This window comes from Olea europaea, chromosome 3, assembly GCF_002742605.1.
Source record: "Olea europaea var. sylvestris chromosome 3, O_europaea_v1, whole genome shotgun sequence".
Classification (NCBI taxonomy): domain Eukaryota; kingdom Viridiplantae; phylum Streptophyta; class Magnoliopsida; order Lamiales; family Oleaceae; genus Olea; species Olea europaea.
In genome coordinates, this window is record NC_036239.1 from 1,441,635 (window position 1) to 1,468,676 (window position 27,042).

Sequence of the window (27,042 nt, forward strand, 5' to 3'; positions counted from 1 at the left end):
CCCGCCCCCCCCCCCCAAAGAATGGGGCTCAAACAAAGGCTTCGTTTTATACTCTATTAGCTCAAGTTCAGGCTGTTCAGCCAGTAATTAACTTCTTTTTACAAAAAATGAAAAGAATTAAAATTTTAGATTATCAAGAGTCTAATAAAAATGTATATGATCGAAGTGCTGACATTCCGATGGCATTTTTCACAATATTAATTTATCTGTGGCATGCTTAACTATCATTTGGACCCGGTCAAGTTTCAAATTACGGAAAATCACTGTAATTAAACTACTAATTAATTATTAAAGAGACGAAGAACCCGATTGGCATTGCTTTTGAAAAGTCAGAAGGAGCTTTTGAGGTTCAAAAGCTATTTTTTGACCTGTTTTACTAATTTTGTTGAAGTGCTTTTAGTGGTTTGAAAAACTTTTAGAGAAAGTTGGTTCAATGTCTTTTTCTAAAAGTACTTTCGAAATAGAAAATACTTTTAAATATCAATTTTCAAACAAAAATTAAAATAACTTCTTTTAAAAGTTTTTTTACAAAAAGCAAAAGTAAAAGATACGTCAAACGGGCTTATAATCCCGGACATAATTTTTGAGCTTTTTGATTTTGTCAGAGATGACGCTACTGTCATGCCGACCACTCGACTGTAATTTTATCCTGCCAACTCATCATTTTTGCCAGGTCATCCTAAACCAAGCGCCCAAAATTCCCCACGTGCTATTTTCTGACAGAAACCCCGTGTATTGTTTGCGTATGAGCTGGCAATTTTTCCATATATAAAAACCATTTGAATTTTGACCTCTGTTTCCAGCAATAAGAAATTCATCAACTCAAAGTCAGCTCTCAAGAAACATGCAGAGGTCAGCCAAGAGATTCAAACAAGAGGGAAGTACCTCAATGAACAACCCACCGTTGACACCTCCAACTGAGGCGGCGCCACCTCCCCGGCTTACGAGTGAAGAGGAAGTTTCCGTCATGATAGCTGCGTTAAAGAATGTCATTACTGGTGACACCGCCAATTGTCATTTTGAATATGCTGCTGCCACTTCTTTATCACCTTCTTCAACAAGTCTTTCTCAAGGGGACCAGGTGTTATTTTCAGTTGCTCAAGATACAGAGACTTGCCAGGTTTGCGGAATCCAAGGGTGTTTAGGGTGCAATTATTTTGGACCGGCCATGGCGGTGGCCGCGGTGGATGAAAGGAAGAAAAAAAATGTGGTAGTGAAGAAAAAGAAGAAGAACTACAGAGGTGTAAGGCAGCGGCCATGGGGGAAATGGGCGGCGGAGATTCGGGATCCTCGCAAGGCAGCAAGAGTGTGGCTTGGTACATTTGAGACGGCGGAGGATGCAGCGCGGGCTTATGATAGGGCGGCGATTGAGTTTAGAGGTCCACGAGCAAAGCTTAATTTCTCTTTTGCTGATTACACCGACGCCTCCACCTCCGCCACGGCAGCGGCCGCGGCCAATCACAATCAGCAGAAAATGGTGCATCAAGAAAATGCAAGAAATAACAAGATTCCGACAGAAATGAGAGTTGGGACCAGCAATGAGAAGGATTTCTGGGATGCGATTGGAGAAGATGAAATTCAAGAACTGATGATGACAATGATGATGGATTCCAGTGGACAAGATTCATCAGATTCTGCCAGTAGGATCTAATAAATTACAATATTAATAAAAAACCCATTATAATTTAGGTTCTTATACATAAATTTCTGCATTTTTTTTCTTGTGAAAAATGTCCCAGCAAAAATTCCAGATTGTATTGCAGCTGACATATTTAACAAATTTATTAAACAGTAGAATGGAATTATGTGAATAAATTCTCTTTGTTTGGATTATAAGAGTATTCTCGGTTTTCGAAAAAAACCTCTATTTCGTACTTTTGTGGATTTTCGATATCCTGATCTATACTATATTGAAGGAAAATTTATTTAATCCATTTGATTACGTGAAGCTCACAATCTCAAACTAATCGAAAAAATATACAGGAAAAATAGTTCTTTTCTATTACATCAAGAGCTGAAAGACATACACAAATATGTATACACATGTTTTCGTAACTAGAATGATTACATGTTAGGAAAAAAAAAATTATGTGAGGACGAAGATGAATTTGTTTTCTTTCTTATTAAATAACATTATCCTTTTGTTATTTTCGCTCCTTCTTCAGTTGAAATTTTTCGGAAATAGCATAAAACAAATAAATGAGTTCACTGTCCTCGTGGCTAAATTCACGTGATTTGACAGAAAACACATTTTAAGAAGCACACTTTCCAAGCTTTTTCCAAAGCAATTGTGAACACACCATTTAAACATTAATGGAGCTTTTCCTATTTTAATTTTGTCTTGTTGAGGTGTGAACGAAGATAGGTAGATACGTTTCTTTTATAAATAAAGTGCAAAGTGAATAAAATTTCACTAAAATTAAATTTCATCATTTCATTAATCTCACAACTTTTATTAACTTTTCAATCACGCACATTACCTTAACTTTGTCAAACAATTCCCAACATTGATATAGTTGTATGACTTATTTTGTGTGTTCAATCAATTAATTCGATAATTAGCAAGACTTAGTTCGTTTATTAACATTCAGTATGTTCATATTGAACAAGTCTATAATCAATCGAAAGGGTTCAGTATTGAGAGTCCTGGCCAAAAATTATTTAGAAAATTCAACTTCACACAAACCTACCGATTTGGATATGCATATCTATACTTGTCAAAATAAAATCTAAGGGTATGTTTGATTGTAAAGATGAAATTCAATTGTCTAAAAATCATTTTCCTATAAATTGTAAATTATTGTGTTTGACTGGTATAAGTTTTCAAGTGGAAAATATTGAAATAAAAGTGTTTTTTAGTTTTCGTTTGACTTTATTTTACATAAAAATTGTCAATTAAAGAGATATAATTTACTGGTATTGAGGATGAAATTTATTTCCATTGCCAAAACCCAAAAAAAAAAATTCAAGAGAATCATCTATCTTTTGGTGTTCGTTTGACTTTGTTTTATATAAAAATTGTCAATTACAAGGAAATTTTTTTTACAATAATTTTTAGAATTTGTTTCCATTGCCAAAAAAAAAAAAGCAGGAATTCGAATTCTCACCATTTTGTTGTGAATTGAAATTTCATCAATAGAAGGAAAATGCTGATGCGGCGACGGTTGGTGGAATTCCAATTCCATGAAATTGAAAGGCAATCAAACAAGCCATTTTGTGAGAAAAGAAATTCCATTTCTATATTTTAGGGAAAATAAGGGCCAATCAAATATGCCCTAATGATCTCTTCGAGACTAAATTTTCTTAACATTGTCTTTAAACTATATATTCACAAAAATAATGCAATTTTGTGCAATTAACAAGAATGAACGCTGTTAATCATATTTTATAAATCTCATTCGCATTGAAACACACGATTAAAATACAAGACAATAAATTATTTTTTAATTTTAAGTATATAATTTTTTATTCTTATTCCATTCTTTACGCCTTTACATCTATGAAGTGCAATCACTGCTAAAATATCACGTGTACTGAAATATAAGACAAGCGGGGCCCAAGTGCTGACATAGCACCTGAGATTATGAACTTTTGTACCGACCGGGTCAGGTCGGTCTTCCCCAATTTGGCTGTCCAAACATATAAAAATAAAAACGAACAGTCACGTACGTAAGACACGTGCTCAAATTGAGGCACTAGAATTGACAACCATCCCTTCAATATGGAGTTCCTACTTGTCAATTCGATAAATTATTAGGTAAATCATTTGATATTTATAGTATAACCCTTAAATAATAGATAACATATGAAACATGTGCTCTATATAATTAAAATAGATTTATTTAATATTCCCTCGTGTGGATTTATTTTTTCTTAGTGCGATTTTAATCATGAGTTTTGGCGTCAAATCATATTCAGCTGGTGTAGTGCTTTCACAGTCGAGATTCAGTAAGATCAAAGTAAAACAGGATAATAGTTTAACTTTTTTTTTTTCTAAATTAATTTTAAATAATATGGTAGTTTGTCAACTCGACGGCTACTATACCAAGTTAGTCGAAATGGCATAAAAAAGTTTGATTTCTTTGCCATTAAAAGAAAATTCTCTATGTTGAGTGTCAATTTCTTCGTCATCCACAAAAATTTCAAATAGCTTGTAATGAAAATTTTTAGACGAAGCATTTTCAAATAGTATTTTCATTTTCCACCACAAATACACGTCACGACGAATATATTAAATTTCAATGTATAGTTTCTTCTAAGCATCTTCTTCTTTTTCCTCAAATGGCAGTTCAGAATTATGAAAAGTTAGAAAGCGTTGTATAACAGAAATAATTACTTTAGTTTATTTTGCTATTTTATATTTTTCCTGTTCTTTTACTTTCATTTCCAATAATCACACTTTATATCTTTCCTGTTCTTTTACTTTCTCTTCCAGTAATCACACTCACCTCGTTCTATGTCACTTTTGAACCATCGAAAATTATTAATTCTGTTTTCACTATGAGAAAAAATTTTAGGCCTTGCTTGACCCGCATTTTATGAAACTAGTTTTCCCTCAAAATAATTTTCAATTACATATTTTATGAAATTCACAAATTTTATTAATTTTTCAACTACTTATTTCGTCAACTTTTATCAAAATGTACAAAAAATATAATTTTTTTTATCTAAACCAAACAGAGGCTTATTGATTGCAGTCGTTTGGATGATGAGCTGAAAAGTTTACTTTCTTGTTGCTTGACCAACCAAGTTCATATGTGGATAACATTATTAGTTACTTAATAATTTAATAATTAAAGTTGAAAAATTATTAATTCTAATTATAAATTTCATAAGATTCACAACTATCATCCACTTATTCGTCACTCATTTAATCACATTATTCTCCTATTTGGTGTAGCTAAAAATTGACATTTTTAGTGAATTTTGATTAAAATTAATGAAATGTGTGGTTAAAATTATTTGTTGATTTGACTTGAATTTTAATCAACAATTTAAGCTATATAAAATAATGGTACCAATTTCTGTAACTTGTAATTTAATCCAAACAAGCACCAAAGATATACGAATAACTAAAAAAGTGTGAAACAATTTCGCATAGATCTGTTTCTGCAAGGGAGTCGGGTCAAAATACTACCGAGTAAAACAAGCCAATTTTCGGCCCAAAATTGTCGGACAAACACACAAATTTGACTGCAAGAGTCTATGGGCTATGGGCCGGCCCACCCAAAACCCAATTATAACCCATAACTAAAATGAACTAACCACAATAGAACAGACACCACATTTACGCGAGTAATACTATGCCACTATTTGAATCCCATTAAATTAAATTATATTATATTTCATTTTTTTCTCTCATATTTTTAACCACACAAGAAAACTTTTCCAACTTTTTCAATCACTCATTTTTCTAGAAAATACTTTCCCCCTAATTTCATTTTCAGGTAACGGACATCAAACAGGGGCTATATATCATCATAATGATAAATCATCGATGATATTACAATCAATTATCCCTCACATTTCTATTTCTTTTAATACAAATTTCATTATTTCACATAGAATGCCATTTATAAATAGCATTGTTCTTTCTTTCAGCACTTAAAAAGTAGAAAACTTCACCGCCAAGCAATACCCGCCACTTTTCCCCGTCAGATCTACGACAATTTTCTGCCAAAATACCCTCTATAAAACCCTAAACTGCTTCCCACATTTCGGATTTTTGTTTTCATCACTCTGTATGTTCGAGACTTCGAAACCATCAATTTCCAATATTTCAAGTTCGAATTTGCCACTTTGATTGAATTTTCTTTACTTCAAGCGATCATTTTTTGATCACTCGGAGAGTGACCACGATGGGTGGTTCACACAGTCGCGAAGGCCTCGAACTTTCCGACTCAGAATATTCTGGCGAGGATGAATCAGAAGTGGAGAGTTCGGAGAATTACGCTGATGCAGAAGATCATACCCCAAAGAGGAGTACTCAGGTCAGTGCCGAAACCCTAGATGCAATTGATTCTAGGCTTCAATCCTTGAAACTAAAATACCCAAAACGCCCATCCTCTTCCACGCCAACTTCCAACGCAAATCTCAAAAATGCTGTGAAGCTTTATCTTCACATCGGTGGCAACACCCCGAAGGCGAAATGGGTAGTTTCGGAGAAGTTGACTTTTTACAAATTTGTCAAAAAAAATGGCGATGATGATGGGGATGACAATGACGATGACGAAGGATTGAACAGTAGGGAGGGGTTCTGGTTTTTGAAAATTGGGGAGAAAATCAAGGCTAGGGTTACAACCGATTTGCAGATGAAATTCTTTGGGGATCAGCGGAGGGTAGATTTTGTGGATAGTGGGGTTTGGGCTTTAAAATTTCTGAAAGATGAGGAGTACAGGAATTTTGTGACAAAATTCCAGGACTATTTGTTTGAGAATGTTTATGGGTTGAGAGCTACAGAGGAAAACAAAATGAAAATTTATGGTAAAGACTTTATTGGATGGGCGAAACCAGAGCAATTGGATGATTCTATGTGGGAGGATGCAGATGATGGGGTGTGGAAGAGTCCTGGAAAGACTCCTGAGGGATTATCTGAAAGAGGGAATCAAGATTTATTGGAAGAGTTTGAGGAGGCCACAACTGATGGTGGGATTCAGAGCTTGACCTTAGGGGCATTGGATAATAGTTTCTTGGTTAGCAATTCAGGGGTTCAGGTTGTGAAGAATTTTAGCCATGGGATTCATGGTAAAGGTGTGCATGTGAAGTTTCACCATGGGAAACTAGGATCCACATCAGCACATTCTGGGACACCCAAGAAGGCTCTCTTGATGCGGGGAGAAACAAATATGATGCTTATGAGTCCATTGAAGCAAGGGAAACCCCATTCCACAGGGCTTCACCAGTTGGATATTGAAACGGGGAAGATTGTCACTGAATGGAAGTTTGAGAAGGATGGGACTGAGATTTCCATGAAAGACATTACCAGTGATGCGAAGGGGTCGCAGTTGGATCCTTCTGAGTCCACGTTCTTGGGGTTAGATGATAATAGATTGTGTCAATGGGATATGCGTGAGAAACAGGGAATGGTTCAGAAGATTGCAAGTGCAGGTTCGCCAGTGTTGCACTGGACCCAAGGGCATCAATTCACCAGAGGGACGAATTTTCATTGTTTTGCCACGACTGGGGATGGCTCAATTGTCGTGGGTTCACTTGATGGGAAGATAAGATTATATTCGAGGACTTCAATGAGACAGGCAAAGACTGCTTTCCCAGGCCTTGGTTCAGCTATTACATCTGTTGATGTGACTTATGATGGAAAGTGGGTGTTGGGCACAACAGATACTTATTTGATCCTGATATGCGCTTTATTCACTGATAAGGACGGGAAAACCAAGACCGGTTTTAGTGGTCGTATGGGAAACAAAATTCCAGCGCCAAGATTACTGAAGCTGACCCCTGTGGATGCGCACATGGCTGGATCTGATAATAAGTTTCATGCTGGCCACTTCTCTTGGGTAAGTTACATTTATTATTAATTTTTGATGTGTACGTGCATTACTAGGTATCGATCCTGCTGGTTGAATTGTTGACCGATATGTGGTATATATGATAATTGCTTGCTTGTTGGATTACACTTAGTATTGTCATTTCTGTTATTTGGCGTCTCATAAGTTGCTGATTTTCCCTCCTTTCGGGTTATAAATGTCAAGACCACTTCCTTGCTGATTATCTGTTGTTTGTTAAAATGTTAGTACGAAAGCTCTCTTCCACCCCTGAGACATTTGGATGTCAGTATATTCAGAGGGCACCATATATTGTGCTGAAATTCAATAATATATATATATATATTTTTTTTCAATCACAGTTATGTGTAAATGAGTTTAATGCATTCATTGGTTATTTTGGGAGGAATAGATCTATTTCAATTACTGCTTTCCATTCCTAAATTATAACTTTGCCTAATTGTGTAGTTATGATAATGCTTATATTTAGCTCACGTTTGGTACAAATTAAAATCCAGATTTAATCTAATTTAAAGTCAGCAACTAATTTCATTTTATGGGGCTCACATCTTTTCTACCACATATTTCATTAACTATTATCAAAATTGCTAAAAATTTGATTTTAATTTTCCATCAAACAGGGGCTAAGTTTAGTGCTCAAGATCATGTTAATGTATGTGACTGACTTCTTCATATATCTAAACGACTATTAGACTATCATTTTACAATAGTGAAATTCATTTTTGTGGTTGTCAGTGTGTTATGTAATGCACTCTTGTTTCTTTTCATCCAGGCGAATTTTCTGATTTTTTATGCTCATTAGGTTACTGAAAGTGGAAAACAAGAAAGGCATTTGGTAGCCACGGTGGGTAAGTTCAGTGTGATATGGAATTTTCAGCAGGTGAAGAACAGTGCACACCATTGCTACCAGAATCAACAAGGGCTTAAGAGTTGCTATTGCTACAAAATAGTATTGAAGGACGAATCCATTATTGAAAGCCGATTCATGCACGACAAATTTGCTTTTAACAACTCGCCAGATGCTCCACTGGTTGTGGCTACCCCAATGAAAGTTACGTCCTTCAGCATGTCGGGCAAGAAATGATACTGCCAGAACATGGATTTTCTGACCAAGATTTTATGTTCCTGTAAATTCAGGATTTTTTTTTTTTTTTGATTGATCCTGTAAGTGGATTTATTTTCTTGTATAATCCTATTAGAATTCTTCCTCTTTAGAGAATCTCGTGTGAGCAATTTTTAGCTTTCTCTTCCCTTTTGTATGAATTCTTTTTGTGGTGGGAGGCATTGAAGTAGATACTGGTGAGATGTGATTTTAATGATTATTTTACTTTTCTGCTGGCGAGATGGGAATTTATTGATTATTTTTACTTTTCTGCTAAAGCTCTCGATGGCGAGGAAGAGAGTTTGTATTGGCATCGAAGTTGCATCTATTGTAGAGGTGTCAAAATTTATCGGGTGCCTAGACATCAGGTTGTGCTGGATAAAGGCTGGTTGAACCTTACCGGCAATATCTTTAACTTCAATTTATGGCTTAATGCCGGGAACCTTAAAACTAGGCAGTTTAGACTACGGATTGATTTAAACCTCCTATCTACTGGCAACATCATCTTCAAATTTGACGTATGGTTAAATGCTTGTAATTTTTTTTCTATCAAACTTAGCCTTTGTTTGACAACCATTATAATGAGAAATTTGTGTAAAATACATTTTGGAATAATAGTTTTTGAGAGAATTTGTCGTTAAAAAATAAGAAAAAGTTTTTTTTATGGACGCGTAATATTATTTTATTGAAGAATTTGTAGTTAACAAGAAGGGAGAAAAATTTATTAAAATTTTAATTTGAACCAAACAAGGGCTTAATATAATTGACTAGACTTGAGAGATGTTACAATGTACTAACGGCTGAAAATCTATTTGTGCTATGAATTGTGACTGGTTCCGTTCCATCTTAGTCGAGCATATGAAAGATATTCCATCAATACATTTGGTCATTTCAATTTCTTCTAGCACAGGATGTCAATCATGGAATGGCCCAATGTCTTATTTTTGGAGTTGGAACGGTTTAATGCACAGGGTGAAATTTGAAGCAAGCAATTTATGTATACCAATACACTTGATTGTAATATTCAAAGGATGAAGCATTCCTCGCAATCTTCCAACAATTTCTAGCAACACAAGGATTCAACCGGGAAAGCCCAATTTGATAATCGAGCAGTTTCGCCGTTCGAATTGTGATATGGAGAAACGTCGTCAGCAACAAACCGAACCCAAGTTCAGTTCTGCAAAAGGGACATCAAAGAGGATTAGAGCCCCCTGTTGCTAGCATGACGAGGCTATTGGCGGATTTGGTTGTTTAAGAATGTAGTTTTAATTGGGTGGCAAATTTCGTCCAAGGCAAAATATTGGCGAGAGACCGATAATGAATAAGTACTATGATGATATACATAGTTTCAATTACTTAAAAATTACAATAATTAAGAACAAGATCAATAATAAGCCATTAAAAACCATTTACTTTTATTTTTAATATTTTTATCAACTATAAAGCGAGGGCGAGGAATGAGGCTCCATTCAATTAGGAAGCAACCTATCTTCATGCACATCCCTTAATTAATCTGATTGATATCCAATATTTCACTCTATTTCCATTTTCTTTCTCTCTCCACCCGAGACTTACCATTTCCTCCTTTACGCCACCACCTCCTACAATGTCCCCCTCCATCTTCCTCCTATGGCTTGTCAGCATCCCTCTCATGATCCATGCCAATACCCAACCGACAGGTATATATCTATCAAACCTTTATATACATTTCTCTGTATCTGTGTATATACGTATGTGTGTGGATGGGCTAAAATCTGTAAATTTGTAGGTTACCTCCTAAACTGTGGCGCCGCTGACGACGTAGAAGAAGGACCCCTCAAATATATCGCAGATGATGATTTCATCACAACTGGAAACAAAACAAAGATAAAAAAGCCAGATATAATGCCAATTTTGCAAACTCTTAGATTTTTTCCCAATGCCGGTGCAAAGAAATATTGCTACAATGTCCCTGCTATAAAGGGAGGGAAATATCTGGTGAAAACTATGTATTACTATGGAGGATTTGATGGAGGAGAGGAGCCGCCGGTTTTTGATCAGATTGTCGATGGCACAAAGTGGAGCATCGTGAATACCACAGAGGATTATGCTCAGGGGCTCAGCTCCTACTATGAGGTCATTGTTGCGGCGCATCACAAGTATTTGAGTATTTGTCTAGCGAGAAATGATTACACTGTTTCCAGTCCTTTTATTTCAGTTCTCGAAGTGCATCATCTTGATGATTCAGTTTATAATTCTACCAACCTCAAGAAGTATGCGATGGTCACTGTTGCTCGAAGTAGTTTTGGCTCAGGTGGAAACATCATTAGGTAAATGTTTTACGAAATTCTGTGATTTATATTTCATTTCGTGTTTATAGTTAGTAGAAATTGATTTGTCATTATATGAATTTCTTGCTGGGAGTGGCAGCTACTTATACAATAATGGATTTGATGAGGACCGAGGACTATAGCGGACTGGACAGTTTTGAGGACCAAAAAGAAACAAAAAATCTTGTATATTACACTGTATACCAGATATGTGGGCTAGATTCAGTTGAATGTACACGAAATGCTCTAAGAAAGAAGCAGCAGCTAAGAAGCTAATTAATCAAGAACTGCATTACTAGGAAAGAGTAAAAATTTCTTGATTGTGAAACATTCTGGTTGAGAGACTATAGTAGCTGTAATATTTAGACAAGCAAATTATCTTTGGACAACATGGCATGGATATAAAAATTAACAGTAAACTGCACAAGGGAGAAGTATTTTTGGTCGATTTTCATGTCTATTGTTAATAATTTGTGAATAATGCCTATAATGAATCAGTTTTCCAGATGACAATTTTAATCGATACTGGCATCCCTTTGCGGACCAAAATCCCATTGTTGCAAGTCACTCCAATGTAACTTCTTCCACATTTTGGAACGTCCCACCACAGAAAGCTTTTGCAACAGCACTTACAACGAGCAGGGGGAAGACTCTTACAGTAAGGTGGCCGCCATTTTTCCTCCCTACACGGCGCTACTATATTTCACTATACTTTCAAGATAACCGGACCCCAAGCCCATTTAGCTGGAGAGTTTTCGACATTCATGTAAATAACGAAACTTTCTACAGCAACCTCAATGTCACCACTGATGGTGTGACTGTTTATGGCACCGAATGGCCACTTACCGGGCACACTGAAATTTCCCTGATTCCGAGGAACGATATGCCAGTTGGGCCTCTAATTAATGCTGGTGAACTCTTTCAGCTTATAGTCCTTGGAGGAAGGACTGTTACCAGAGATGGTAAAAGATTAATTTTGAAATCTTACTCTTTTCTTGTTACATGTATTTTTATAAGTTTCCTTGCTTTATTTGAAATTTTTTTGGGTATTCAACAGTGGTGGCAATGGAGGACTTGAAAAAAAGTTTCGACAAACATTTCGAGGATTGGGCTGGAGATCCATGCCTACCAAGAGAGAACCCATGGACTGGCATAGCATGCTCTATTGGAAAATCCATTCGGATTGTCTCCTTGTAAGTTCTCTCGTGTCAATAACAATAGCTATTTGAGCACGATCTCATTGTATAGCCATATGCCATCACAGCCTTATAAATATCTATGACCTGACCTTATATATAGAGCAAACAAAGAGGTATAATTCTTCAGTTTCTTAATCCTACTTCTGCTCTTAACATTTTTTCGGAACGCGTGAAGGAATCTGACAGGGTATGGATTATCAGGGTCATTGCCAAAAAGTATATCAAAGTTAACTGCACTCAAGCATCTGTAAGTAATTCATCTTTCCCGACTGTGCTTCCAGGCTTTTATTAGTCAGCGATTATCTGTTTCATTATCAGAAAACTTCCTTTACAGTTGGCTTGGAGACAATAAGCTTTCCGGTACAATCCCTGATATGAGTGGAATGAACGCTTTAGAAACTTTGTAAGCTCTTCAATTTTCAGCCGTAATCTTCTAAACTAGTTGTGTTTTTAATACCTTAATTACGACCTAATATCTCTACTTCATTTTTGTTTTTAACGTTGAAAAAGGCATTTGGAGAACAACGAACTGGAAGGATCAGTTCCTAAATCACTGGGAGAATTACCTAATCTGCATGAAATGTGAGTTCTTCTGTAGAAAGTCTACACTGCGACGAAATTTTTATGCTTAAAACTGTGTAAATGCTAACTCGCCTTGCTATGGTTAACAGATTTCTCCAAAACAACAAATTCAATGGCAGCTCTCCGACATCTCTGACGAAGAAAGATCGTGTTAATGTTAAGTAAGTCCTAATCTCAGAACGCTTTACAGATTGTTCCGACTAAGTGTTCAGGTTTTAGGATCACCACTAAAAGTAAATGGTTTATGTGATGAACGCTAGTACACCTACAGAAATATCATTCGAATAATGCCGAATTCGATCTTTCTAACCAGTTAAGATGTTTTCTTGTTTTAGGCTCTCTTCTGTAAATCATCTGTCGGAGGAAGAATAATGTAGAACATCAGAAATTACCAAGCGGAAGGTGGCCAGAAGCTTTGGATCGAGCAGTCACCATGGAGAGATCGAAGGGAGAGATATGAATTAATGCTTGTATACTTTTTCCTTCTCATACTGTAACTTGTGCATTGTGAATATTTATCATTCTGCTAATCAACAAGTTATACAAGGCTAAATTGTAAATAGGTGTCTTCCAAAGAAAATATAAGAACTACTTGGCTGTGGAGAAATGTTCTTTAGATATTTAAAATTTTGCTTTTATTTATTTTTATATTGGCTGTTGTGGCACCAATTGCTACTCATTGCCAATGAAAGGAAATGTCATATTTTTGCAGTGAATCCAACCATTTGTGCTAATAAGCTGAGAAGTGTTTTTCTGAATATCGCATGAGAACAATGCCAAATTCGATCTTGAAATGATTGAAGAATGATAACCTTTTGAACCTAGAAAAGGAAATTTCTTATAGATCATCGAAACACATTGCTTCATCAGTGAGTTGCAATGCAACTTATTTGTTTATTATTGTTGACACACAAAAGTTCAGCCCAAATCGGATAGCCCAATAGGAGGATCCCCAAAATCAGATAGCCCAAAGAACGGTCCAATCAGGCAATGCAGGATAAATGCCCAAATAGGGAAGCCCATAAACGAGGTAATATCATCACCCAAGGTTACAAGTTGCCCAAGATTTGAGCGAATGGATTGCCATGCAGTTGCCCAGAAATGTGACCCTGTTCTCGCCCAAACTTTCGAGTCACCCAAGATCTTAGCAAATATAAGATGTTATGGTTACCCAAAGATGCGGTTAATGAAGCAGTTATTGAGTAGCCCTATCACGTTCCACAATTCAAGGAATTCAATTGAAGACGGTTGAACGACAAAAAGTAATGGTAGCAGTTAGAGAAGACAGTTCCATGACAAATTGGCCACTACGAAGAAAGTTGGCAGTTATAGAGCGATCAAGTAGTTCTTAAGCCGTTGATCACGTAGAGATCATCCAGGGAGTATAAAAGGAAGAAAAGACATAGAGCAAAAGACCCCGAATCAAACACTCTCAAACAGCGAATATGTAACTTTCAATTTCTTAGTTTAGATTTAAACACTTCTTTTCAGTAACTCGTGTGCTTGCGCCCCTTTGAGGCATTCTATTTTTATTTTCCAATTGTAAAGTCATCGTCAATAAAAACACCCCTTTTTAGGACTTTGTCTCAAGAGGTTTGTTCCTTACATAATCGTCTGATCCCTTTTTAATTGTTAGCAACTAACTCGTGCGAAACAATTTGGCACGCCCAGTGGGACAGTAGTGTTTGGTGTTGAAGATACAAAAGGTAAAACAATATGCCTTAAAAATCCGATAAGGAAGCAGCAAGTCAGGGAGGAGTCTAGTCTGTGATCGAGTGATATGAGGAGCAGCATAGTTCTCCACGAACAGATGGACAGAATCAGAGCAGTAACAGTCGTTACGAATCAATGAGAGAGTTGAGTCCTCGAACTATGCGTGCACTATTTGGAGAACTCACACAAGATGTCGTTGAATAGGTAAATCTTCGAAATATTCATAATATGGAAAGATTTACCTAGAATGGGAATGCACATTATGACAGCATGGCCAAACAACTGAATACTTTGCACGAAATAATGAATAAGTTAATAGGCTAAATTTGTCAACCAGTTATGCCTCTTGCAAACCACTTTCAAATTAGGACAATTGTGGGACATAATCCCCCAGTTCTAAATCCAAGTCAAGGGGTAGAACCACCTTTCGATCTCTCTACTTCAAACCAAGGGGATGGTGTAATGCCAAATCAGAATAATGGTAGTGGTACGCCTAACTTGAGGGGTAATCCAAATGTAAGAGATACTGTCCTAAATAATGGGCAGAATACCCCACATGTTAATGAGGGAATAAATGTTTAGGCTAATGGTAACAATGTCTCAAATCATGGTAACTTTGCTGCCAATCAAGGGCCAAACATCAGGCCTCAAACAAATCAACCGGTTAACCAACCTGTAGGAATTCCATATGACCCCAACGTTAAGTTGATGAATCAAATTATGGAAATCGTACAGGATCAGATGGCTTTTGGGGTACGTCATGTCATTAGGTCGATTTACACAAAGCCATATCCTGATTGGGTAGACCAAGCATATTCACGGCCTAGAGGGTATAAAGTGCCAGATTTCTCACTGTTTACCGGTTTAGGGGAGATGTCTACTCTAGAACACATAGGGCGATTCACACTGCAAAGTGGTGACGTAACTGATTATCATAAAATGAGGCTTTTCCCTAGTTCATTAACAGGAGTAGCTTTCTCCTGGTTCATCAATTTGCCAGCGAACTCTGTTCAAACATTGCAACAATTGGAACAATTATTCCACGCTCAGTTTTATAAGACTGGGTTTGAAGTTATTTTGGCTGATTTGGCGAATCTTCGTCAAATGCCAAACGAATGGGCAGAAGGTTTCCTCCAAAGGTTCAAGACAGCAAGAAGTAAATGTTTTGTACCTTTGCTCGAAAAAGAGTTTGTCAAAATCGCTCAAGGTTGTTTGAGCTTTGATTTGAAAAAGAAATTCCAAGACAAGGAATTTCTTGACCTTTTCCAATTGAGCGCTAATATGATTAGGTATGAACAATCGATAAGAGAAGAAGAGCAGATAAAAAATTCTAGCAAGAAGACTTATTATAGAGACTCAAATTTTGATGTTCATACCATCAATAACGAGTCATACGATCAGACCGAAATGTGTTTGGCCGAATTAGTCAAAGGAGACATGTATACTTGTCCTATAATGGCTAAGCCTAGACCATCGGGCAATGATGAGCCTATGAAAGATGAAAACATAAAAGCTAGAACGTTCTCGTTCGATGTAACCAAAGCTGACCTTATATTTGATAAATTATATAAGGATAAGTAGATAAAGCTGAGCGATAGGCATAAATTGCCAAACCCTAAACAAATTAAGGGTAAAAAATATTGTAAGTGGCATAATGCACGGTCACATTTGACTAACAATTGCTTGATTTTTCGCTATGTGTTATAGGATGCCATTGAATCATGACGAATTATGTTCGATGATAAGAAGAAGATGGCAGTAGATGAAAATCTTTTTTCCACAGCCACTTGGAGTGAATATGGTGACATCTGGTTTCAAAAACAAGTTGCCAAAATTCAAGTTGGTTATAGATGATGGAGAAGAAGACCCTGGACCACATCCTAGTGTCTTTGAGCGTACTAAAGGGAAGGAGCCAAAAAAGGATGAAGACGTCTTGTGTGCAAGATGTAAAAGAGAAGTGAGTGGGAATATGGAGAAACCAGGGATATGGCAGCATTCCCATCGCCCTACTTTCTTCCCAAACGCTTAGCCTGGTAGAGGGCGAGGTACATCGTTCTATAAGGAATCGCCTTTTGAGAGGCAGTTCAGGCCAGTAAATAATGGGAGAACATTCAGGTCGCAACCTTGCCAATCAAATGTATGACATTCGTTCCAATATAATGCAGGAAAGGCGACACCCTTCAACGAGATGACTAGAACCCAATAAAGGCGTTTTCAACAAAATTATGGACGAATAATGAGGCAACAACAGGGAATGCCACGTCCTTAGGCACCTAAACTACTCGAGGTGGTCAATCAAAATGTTCTCAAAGACAGCGAGAAGATTGGTACAGATGAATCAATGAAAGAGTTGCCAGAAACTTTTTCTGGGAGATCGAAGTTTGAGCGAGACAGAAGGGATGAAGAAGATCCAGATCAGCCCCTTACTATTCAGTTCGGTATGTTACCTCCTGTCGTGGCTAATAACTATTTACTAGCCAATGAGTTCAAGAATAAAGGGAAAGAAGAAAAAGAAAGAGAGGATAACGAAGGAGAAGCATGCGTGTTGGAATATGAAGAAGACCAGACTTCTAGAAAGGCCTATAATGGTGAGGAAGATGATGGTATGACAGATATTGAAGAGGAAATCGACCTGGAAGCAGAAAGAAGAAGAAGAGGAGTATCATACAATACTCTGTTGAAGCAACTACATCGAGAAGGAGTTCGTGAAGTAGACTTATTGGGAGAATCATCTGGGCGTTCTTTCAATTTTTACGTGTTGTACGGGATGCCCAAAAGGAAGAAAAGACTACCTCAATCTGAAAAGTATGGATCACCTCCAAGAATAATGCCCCCACCCACAGGTTGGGTAACGGAAGATGAAGTATTAGAAAATAGTAAAAAAGAAATTCATGAGATATAGGCTCAGTGTGATATGCTGCACGTTGACTTATCACAAAAGGATAACTCGACGGAGGACAAGCAGGAAGTAGAAATAGAGGCTGCCGAAAAGGTTATTTTTAAGCGGCTAGCCATGAAATTGACTAAACACTTGAGGCCGTTGTACGTTAAAGCTTTAGTTAACGATATACCTGTGGCAAAAGTGCTTGTCGATAATGGAGCAGCTATAAACACCATTCCATTTAGGATGATGAGGAAATTTGCAAAGACAGAAGGGGATATGATTCCAACAGAAGTCATCCTTATAAGTTTCAATGGAGGAGCAACTGCAGCTAAGGGAGTTATGCCATTGGACATAACTATAGGTACAACTACTAGGACCGCAGTCTTCTTTGTAATAGATGGTCCTACTAGTTACAACGTGTTACTAGGAAGAGATTGGATACACGGAAGTCACTGTATACCCTCATTGCTCCATCAATGCCTGGTTTTTTGGAATAACAAGGGCGAAGCAGAGGTGGTGCAGGCCGATCATAGGCCTTTTGTCGCAGAAACAAATTCAGTGGAAATGTTCATGTACGAAGGAAACTATGGACTTGTCAAGGTAGTCCAAGATGGGGAAGAAACTCAGATTGTTGCTCATTGAAATGTTCAGTCAGATGAGACCAAATATAGTGGCCCTAGAAGAGCCAGAAAAGAATAATCAAGGAGTCTTGAATGAGTTCTAAACAACAAAAGCAAATGACCGATATTCAAGCCTTCAAAGCCAAATTAATGGCTTTCAATAAAGAATGCAAGGACAAGACGAAAGAAGAGGCAGCCCTTAAAGCGTTGAAAGACAAATTAGCAGTATTCGAACTGGAACAAAGTATTGGCCGAGAAGTCGACAAGGTGGATTGTTTAGAAGAAGAAGTGCTTACAAGGGAGTTGGACGATGAAGTAATGCGGATCATCAAGCCTGGATACACTCAAACACAAGACCCTCTGATTAAAGTAAATATTGGCAATGAAGGAGAAGATCATCCAACATTCATCAGCCAGATGCTCGATCAAGAGGTTAGTGATAAATTAATCGTTTTGTTAAAGGAGTATAAAGATTGTTTTGCTTGGGAATATGAACAAATGTCTAGTTTAGATAGAGACTTGGTGGAACATAGATTACCAACTAAGCCTAATTTTAAACCTCATAAGCAACCTCCCAGACGTTTTGCTCCTAATGTACTCCCTGAGATTAAGAAAGAGATAGAGCGATTATTAAAAGTATGCTTTATTAGAATAGCCAGGTATGTCGAATGGTTGTCCAATATCGTGCCAGTACTAAAAAAGAATGGTAAACTAAGGGTGTGCATAGACTTTAGGAATTTAAACATAGCCACACCCAAAGATGAGTATCCAATGCCCACAGTAGATTCTTTAGTAGACTCAACTGTCGGACACGTCATGTATTCTTTCATGGATGGGTATTCAAGATACAATCAAATTTATATAGTTGAGGAAGACATATACAAAACTGCCTTTAGATACCCTGGGTCTCTAGGATGTTTTGAATGGGTAGTCATGCCTTTCGGCCTGAAAAATGCAGGAGCAACTTATCAAAGGGCAATGAATTTAATTTTTCATGATATGATAGGAAAGTTTGTTGAAGTGTATGTAGATGATATAGTGGTCAAATCCATTAAAGAAGATGACCATTTCGAACAGTTAAGATGTTCATTTGAGCGAATGAAGCAATAAAAGCTAAAGTTGAATCCCTTGAAATGTGCATTTGGTGTTAATGCAGGAAACTTTCTTGGTTTCTTGGTACACAAAAGAGGAATTGAACTTGATAAAAATAAAACGAATGCCATTTTAGAGGCCAAACCACCTAACAACAAAAAAGAATTACAAAGGTTTCTAGACTAAGTAAACTTTTTAAGACGCTTTATTTCTAACTGTGCAGGGCGAACTAAAGTCTTTTCGCCACTTTTAAAACTGAAAAATCAGGACGAATTCGTCTGGAAAAAAGAACATCAAAAGGCTTTTGAAAGCCTGAAGACATATTTATCAAGTCCACCAGTGTTGGTGTCACCAATCCAAGGACGACCAATGAAAGTGTATGTATCGGCTGAAAAAGAATCAATAGTTGGAATGGTCGCGTAAGAAGACCAATTTGGTGAAGAGAGGGCGATTTACTACTTGAGTAGACGGTTAACAAAATGTGAATGTAATTACTCTGCTATCGAAAAATTATGTCTTGTATTGTATTTCACATGTACAAAGTTAAGGGTTTATTTACGGCCCGTAACCGTTTATTTGATTTCTAGAGTAAATTTGATTAAGTACATGTTCTCTCGCCCTATTTTACACCAAAGGGTAAGCCTTTGGACATTAGCTTTATCAGAATTCTAAATACAACACATACCCCAAAAGGCAGTCAAAAATCAGGCTTTGGCGAATTTTCTAGCCGACCATCTGTGCCTTGACATGCCTGAAGAAATTGAATTAGAAATCAATTCGTTCGAACTAAAACCTTGGGTGTTGTATTTCGATGGGTCAAAAACCTCTAAAGGTGCAGGATTATGAGTAGCATTAATAAATCCTTTAGGGATTTGCTACAAGTTCGCATTCACTTTGGATAGGATGTGCACCAACAATCAAGTCGATATGAAGTCTTAATCGTAGGCCTAGAACTAATGATAAATATGGGGAAAAAAATGTAATCAATAGAGGCGATTCTCAATTGGTAATTCACCAACTGATTGGTGATTTTAAATGCCAAAGTGATTCCATCATGAGTCAATATGAAATCGCCTAAGAGTTATTAGAAGAATTCGGCCAAGTAGAACTTCAATGCGTTAATAGGATATACAATGACGCGGCAAATGAATTGGCCCAGATGGCCTCAGGGTACTCAAAGGTGTTAAATTGGAAGTCTACTTGTGAGTATGTGACAATATTGCCCGTGATCCAAAGAAGGGCGAGAAAGATTGAACTTCATTACATCCAAGATGGAGATGCAATGGATTGGAGGGTAGAGATTAAGGAGTTCCTTGAAGAACCTAATAAAAGAGATAGTAGAAAATGAAGTTGCGTTTGCTAAACTATGCACTGATAGATGAAGAGTTGTTTAAGAAACGTTCTTATGGTATACTGCTAAAATGTGTAAGTTTGCAAAAAGCCAAGACGATCATGGCTAAAGTGCACGAAAAAATATGTGGAGCTCATCAACCTGGTCAAAAGATGAGATGGTTAATTATTAGGAATGGATATTTTTGGCCAAAGATGGGAGAATCATGCGTTCAGTATGCAAAGGATTGTCTAGCATGCCAAAAGCATGGTCCAATACAAAGAGCGCCAGTACGAGAGATGACACCTATTATCAAATCTTGACCGTTTAAGGGTTGGGCGATAGACCTGATAGGGAAGATTTATCCCCCATCGTCCAAACAACATACCTTTGTTATAATTACAACCGATTATTTCACTAAGTGGGTAGAGGCGGTACCTTTAAAGGAGATCACCCAGAAGAATGTCATAGAATTTATCCGCGATCACATCCTTTATAGATTTGGAATTCCACAAACTTTGATGGTAGATCACGGAACATCTTTGAATGGGGATCAAGTGAATAAATTCTTGAGCGAGTTTGAGGTTAAATTAGTGAACTCCACACCATATTACGCTCAATCCAACGGACAAGCAGAATCTTCTAATAAGATTCTAAAAAATATCATAAGGAAAATGATAGATGAAAATGTCAGAAATTGGCACGAATGTCTAAATAAGGCCTTATGGGCTTATAGGATGTCGTCTCGATCAAGTACAAAAAATTACTCATTTCCAACTTATTTATGGACAAGAGGTCGTTTTGCCTATGGAAATCAACGTGCAATCGATCAAAGTGTGTTTGCAATATAAGTTAAGTGATAATGAGTATACCGAATTACTAGTTCAAAATTTATTGGAGTTGGACGAATTAAAGTTTGACGTCCTAGATAGATTACAAGTTCAAAAACGAAGAATGGCTAAATTTTATAATAAAAAAGTTATAGCCAAGTCGTTCAGCATGGACGAATTGGTTTGGAAAACAGTACTTCCTTTGGATAGCAAGGATCCAAAGTACGGAAAATGGTCGCCCAACTAGGAAGGACCATATAAAGTAAATAATGTGTTGCCCAATGGAGCCTATCATTTGGAAGATTTAGACAGCACCAAACACATGAGGTTCATTAATGGCAAATATTTAAAAAAATATGTTCCTTCCTTATCGAAAAGTGAACAAATAAAAGCGTAATCAAATCGTATTGAACGATAGTAGAGTTAAAAGGGTCAGAGCGAAATACGTTCAAATAAATTCCTGTATTATCATACGTTACAAAGCTGAAAAATACAAGATGCTAAATGCTCTATAAATTACAATTAAGAACAAATTAATTTTCCGGTCGATCGCCGAGAAAGAGGGTGTACTGGCCTTGATCGGCATCCTGATCGCACTGATGTAAAGGTAAGCAAAGGGGCCGAGAAGCACTCTCAGCAAGCAGAAAGGAAAATGAAGCGCTCCCACATCGTCTTTCTAAATGCATCGCTACAATGACGGGTAAGGAGGCTGAGAAACACTCTCAGCAAGCAATGTGGCTTGCAGGCGCCCTCAAAAAATTATCTTCCATCATCGAACTCCTTGTAAGGAACATGGAGACGATGGGAAGAACTTTGCTGGCCAAAGAATATTTCCTATATCTTCCATACCAAAGGTGACATCAAGAAAGATGACAAAATGGGCGGATCAAATGATCCATTTCCATGGAAAACAAAAGTTTTGGAATGATTATCAAAATGTCAAATAATGGCAGCAAATTGATTTTTTGAAGAAGAAAATGGAAATGAAGATGGAAAGTGTGAATATGGCGTGCATTTATAGGGGGTGAAGGTGAAAAGACAGAATATGAGCAGCCACATTCGTGTCTAGTAAATGGGATTAAGTGGCCCAAAGTCTAAATATCAAGAGAAAATGTGCAAAAATCTTAGCATAAAGCAGTTAAATGCCTGAGCGATTGACGATTAAAAGACAAACATCAATAAATACACAAGAAGCTAAAATAGTTATTTATTAACAATGATGGCTGCTGTTATGATCAAAATTAGCGATGGATATCAGTACAAGGTTACAAAAGGAAAGTCAATACAAAATTACAAAAAGAAAAAGTTAAGGCATTATATGTCTTAATTACAATTCGCCCCATACCAAACGAATTCTTTCCCTAAGTCTCCCTCAGTTCTCGCTCTGCCGAGAAGAAGTGATATTCAATTCAGCCACAACATTATCATCAACTTCCAGCTTCTTGTACTATTCGACCAAAGACTCAGTTCGCTCAATTCCTTGGGAGGCACTACGCTTTTTAGCAGCCATTCTCGCCTTGCAGTCGTCCATCTTGGCTTGAAGTTCCTTCATTTGTGCAGCCAAATTAGTCATCAAAGAGTTTTCAATCATGACTTCGGAAGAGATTTCTTTCAACTCGTCCTCAGTTTTGTTGATCTCCAGAAGCAAGGACTCTTTTTCAGATACAACGCGAAAGATATTGAGTATTTTTGGCCTTCAGTTCAACATTTTTAGCCAGCAAGGAGAGGACCTCGGAATGGACAACTTTCAATGTCGCTTTAAAATCAGCAGAAAGTTTGAGCGACGGAAGTGTCAGTGCTTGCTCCAATTTCACATTCAAATGCTCAAGCTTCTCCTTATGCTTGGTAGCACTAGCCTTACCGATATCCATATCTATGAAGGACACATACTCAAATATCGACTGCTTGAGGAACTTCATATCTTCCTCTGAAGAAGCAGAAGGACGACTGGCTGAAGCAGGGCGAGATGTTTTAACTTGCCCCCAGGAAGTGAACAAGTCTTGGATGGAACGCACAATTTTATCAGCATCCTGTAAAGAAAGTTACCAACATTGAAGGTTTTCACTACACTAAACAAAGTGAAAGTAAAGGTGAAGCAAAGATTACCTCATCAGCAATCTTGGAAGGTGGCATATCCCCAGCCAAATCTACCACCTGTAACTCCATCATTCGTGAGAACTTCCCCTTGTCTAAACGAGAAGAACTTGCTGCAACGGGCAGACTCATGGGAGCATCTGCAGAACTCAAAAAGCAACAAATCAAAAATCAATAGCACAAGCAAAGGTGAAGCATCAAAAAATGAATTACCTTCTGCTTCGACATTTGGGGGGCCGACGCCCTGGGAAGAAGGTGACTCATCCGTTGGTTGTGATGAAGATTCTGGGACTGAAGATTTCTCTTTAAGCATAGTCCCTTCATCAGTTGGTTTGGACGAAACAGCCTCAGCAGAGGATGATGGAGCAGGAGCTGCCAACACCAAAGCCTTCAAGGGAGAGGCAGGACTTTTCTGAGAAATCCAAATAAACCATCAACACATAAAAAAGTTTCAAGTATGGAAATGTATATTTGTGAGTCAACTAATTTAATTACCTTCCTCCTGACGATGAGAGGAGTGTCATCATCATCCTCCAAAATAGGAGATCCTGAAGCTGGCCGTTTACGGCTTGGGGCACTTTTAGCTGCAGTAGGCTTGGCAGGAAGAGAAGTCGATGGACGAGCAGACTGTTTAGCATGAGCAGGGGAAGAAGGACTCTTAATGGACACAGGAGTGACCAAAACAGGAGAGGTGGAAGAAATGTTTGGTTGGTCCAATGAATGGAAAGCACGATTGGCATCAGTCGTAAACAATCTGCGCTTCACTGACGGCCAGAGTCGTTCAAAAGGGGGATGGATGGCACGGCTAGAATTGAAAGGGGCTAATGAAAAGTTGCTCATCAAAAGAATATTGCGAGCATCTATAGGTTCTTACTCTGCCTTATTAATGGTGTGGAAGCGGTCTATTAAATTTCTTGAATAGCAAGGGGGAACGGGCCAAGTTTGGCCAAAGCCAAGTTGGCGAGCAAAAAATTGGGGAACGTATATTTTAACCCCAGCTTTGGCATTGGTTCCAGTCAAAATATCATGGAACAACTCCCTTCCAGTCAAAAACTGAATCCAAATGAACAGAGAGGTGCTCGCACTATCCATAGTGGATAGAGGTTGCACATAATCCGGAGTAAAAAATGGAGGAAAAGGAAAGAAGGAAGGGATTGAATCCAAAGTATAAAAGAATGAAAAAATGTCCCTTCTAGAAATATTTACAGGAGTCAGGGGATCAATGGCTAGCCCATAGTAGCTAGCAGAAGGACTGGAAAAAGATGGAGCACCAAGCGATGGAAAATAGGCTCTCAACCACATTTTAGTGAACCAAAGAGGCCCACTGTCAGTGGGAGATGCACCATTCTTCAATTGGGATTGAAGAGAAGTCATGTCTCTATATAGGGCAGCTAAAAAGAAAGAACACAAATTTAGAGGCCTACCACGCACCAACTCGTGCGCTATGGGTAAATAGCTCATGGAGGGGCTTCAGGCTTGGCACACACAAAATGTATTTACAAAGCCAAACCCGAAGAAAGGCCACACACTCAGCATGGGAAGGCTCAGCGCTCGAGTGGTTATAACAGGTTTGCAGGCTTGTATAAGACTAGGTGAGTTTTTTATCAAATTTTGGGGCGACACCAGAAATCAAAATACTAGGAAAAATGGTATCGCCCAAAGGTGGCAGATTTATTAGGGCCCCAACATCCCTTAAGGTAATAGACATGGGACCAAGAGGAAAAATAAAAGTATTATACTCGGAAGACCAAAAACTTAAAGCGATTGGAAAAAGTGTTAGGTCAAAAATAGGGGGTTGAAGAGAGATTTCTAACAAATCAGAAATCCTAGCATTATCAAAAATTGCCTTAGTAGGACCATGGTCCACAAGGCGAGCATGCCATCTACGGAAAACGACATCAGATTTAGGTCAAGTGCGAATACCTCTTTCGCGAAGCAGTCACAGCGGCAAAGAGTTTAGAAACGGAGGGCCCTGAGTACAAGAGAACAGTTTGACTGACCGCCGCTTGTTCGATGGCTTCGGCGTTGTTAAATGAAGGACCTAGATAGAACTCATTGAGTTCAACATTGGCTGGTGCGAGGAAGGTCGGAGTTATATATGGCCGAGTGAGGAGTTTCTGGAAGTCTTCGAAACTGAAGGAGTCACCAGACTGGGATTGTGAAGCAGCCATTAGGAACGAAATAGAGTTTGTCGAAGTTACGTAGCAGAGAAGCAAGAAGATGAACAGAAATATTGCGAGCGAGAAGTGCGAAACAATGAGGCGCGATTTAGTGGTGCAATAAAATGGCGTGTATTTGGGGGTTATAAGGGTTTGCAAACGTCGTACCTTTTCAGGCTATGGAAGAAAACAATGATTGAAATTCTTGAAAATTTCGAATATTGCTGGAAAACACAAAGTGAATATGGCAAAAATTAATAATTGGTATTAATTCTGCCATATTGAGGGGTAATTGTTGACACACAAAAGTTCAGCCCAAATCGGATAGCCCAAGGAATGAAGCCCAATTGGAGGATCCCCAAAATCAGATAACCCAAAGAATGGCCCAATCGGGCAATGCAGGATAAAGGCCCAAATAGGAAAGCCCATAAACGCGGTAATACCATCGCCCAAGGTTACAAGTCGCCCAACATTTGAGCGAATGGATTGCCATGCAGTCGCTCAGAAATGTGACCCTGTTCTCGTCCAAACCTTCGAGTCGCCCAGGATCTTAGCAAACATAAGATGTTATGGTTACCCAAAGGTGCGGTTAATGAAGCAGTTATTGAGTAGCCCTATCACGTTCCACGATTTAAGGAATTCAATTGAAAAAGGTTGAACGACAAAAAGTAATGACAGCAGTTAAAAAAGGCAGTTCCATGAAAAGTTGGCCACTACAAAGAAAGTGGGCAGTTATAGAGCGATCAAGCAGTTTTTAAGCGGTTAATCACAAAGAGATCATCCAGGGAGTATAAAAGGAAGAAAAGATATAGAGCAAAAGACCCTGAGTCAAACACTCTCAAACAGAGAATATGTAACTTTCAATTTCTTAATTTAGATTTAAACACTTCTTTTCAGTAACTCGTGTGCTTGCGCCCCTTGGAGGCATTCTGTTTTTATTTTCCAATTGTAAAGTTATTGCCAATAAAAACACCCCTTTTTGGGACTTTGTCTCAAGAGGTTTGTCCCTTACACCATCGCCTGATCCCTTTTTAATTGTTAGCGACTAATTCGCGCGAAACAATTATATTAGGTTATGAGAGTCTCGATGACGCGTGATTATTTTATCATTTTATTTCACTCTTTCAGAGATCCATAATTGACCAACCTGAAAGCATAAATCAAATATACAGCTTGAAAAATCTCAACAGATAAGCAGACTCGCATGTCTGAATGGAGATAAATAATTTCATATCTCACCATAATGTTCGGTTTATTATGATTTCCCATTGATGAATAAAAAGGAAAATGTTAAGTTTCTTGTAAGACATCACCAACTAGATGTCCTTTTGGACCCTTTTCCTAACCCTCCATCCGTAAGGGCAAGCTAGCCCTTGTGCTGGTTACATGAAGAGGGCGGTTCTTCATATTCATGAATGAGGCTTTCATCAAGATGCTCCAAGTTCAAAGAAAGACTCGATAGAATATGTGTTTACTCCGTAGGTCCATTTGGTAAGAGTTTCTATTTTGCTTCTATTTTTGTATAAAAGCTTCCTAAGACGTTATTTTAGATCAGCTTCCTTTAAAAAAAATAGTTAGATAAAACAATTTTACAAAATTATTCAA

At 37.8% G+C, this 27,042-nt stretch overlaps 3 protein-coding genes across 4 annotated transcripts; all 3 read left to right on the forward strand.

Moving 5' to 3' along the window:
* Nucleotides 1-813: 813 nt before the first annotated feature.
* LOC111391230 (ethylene-responsive transcription factor ERF109-like) lies at nt 814-1,833 on the forward strand. Its single transcript, XM_023016398.1, has one exon. The coding sequence runs from the start codon at nt 845-847 to the stop codon at nt 1,649-1,651; it is 807 nt and encodes a 268-aa protein (XP_022872166.1). The 5' UTR covers nt 814-844; the 3' UTR covers nt 1,652-1,833.
* A 3,754-nt stretch (nt 1,834-5,587) lies between these two features.
* Nucleotides 5,588-8,862, forward strand: LOC111381213 (protein CYPRO4-like). 2 transcript variants are annotated; one of them, XM_023004974.1, is made up of 2 exons: nt 5,588-7,514; nt 8,296-8,379. In XM_023004974.1, the coding sequence occupies exons 1-2, from the start codon at nt 5,859-5,861 to the stop codon at nt 8,323-8,325; spliced, it is 1,686 nt and encodes a 561-aa protein (XP_022860742.1). In that variant the 5' UTR covers nt 5,588-5,858; the 3' UTR covers nt 8,326-8,379. The 2 variants fall into 2 exon arrangements, with proteins under 2 accessions (XP_022860742.1, XP_022860733.1); XM_023004965.1 differs by having other exon boundaries at nt 5,594-7,514; nt 8,326-8,862.
* Nucleotides 8,863-10,094: 1,232 nt separating this feature from the next.
* LOC111381225 (probable LRR receptor-like serine/threonine-protein kinase At1g67720) lies at nt 10,095-13,322 on the forward strand. The gene is made up of 9 exons (XM_023004985.1): nt 10,095-10,304; nt 10,394-10,934; nt 11,433-11,896; nt 11,992-12,127; nt 12,309-12,380; nt 12,468-12,536; nt 12,644-12,715; nt 12,805-12,876; nt 13,051-13,322. Exons 1-9 carry the CDS (start codon nt 10,232-10,234, stop codon nt 13,085-13,087), a joined length of 1,536 nt encoding a protein of 511 aa, XP_022860753.1. The 5' UTR covers nt 10,095-10,231; the 3' UTR covers nt 13,088-13,322.
* The last annotated feature ends 13,720 nt before the right edge of the window (nt 13,323-27,042 follow it).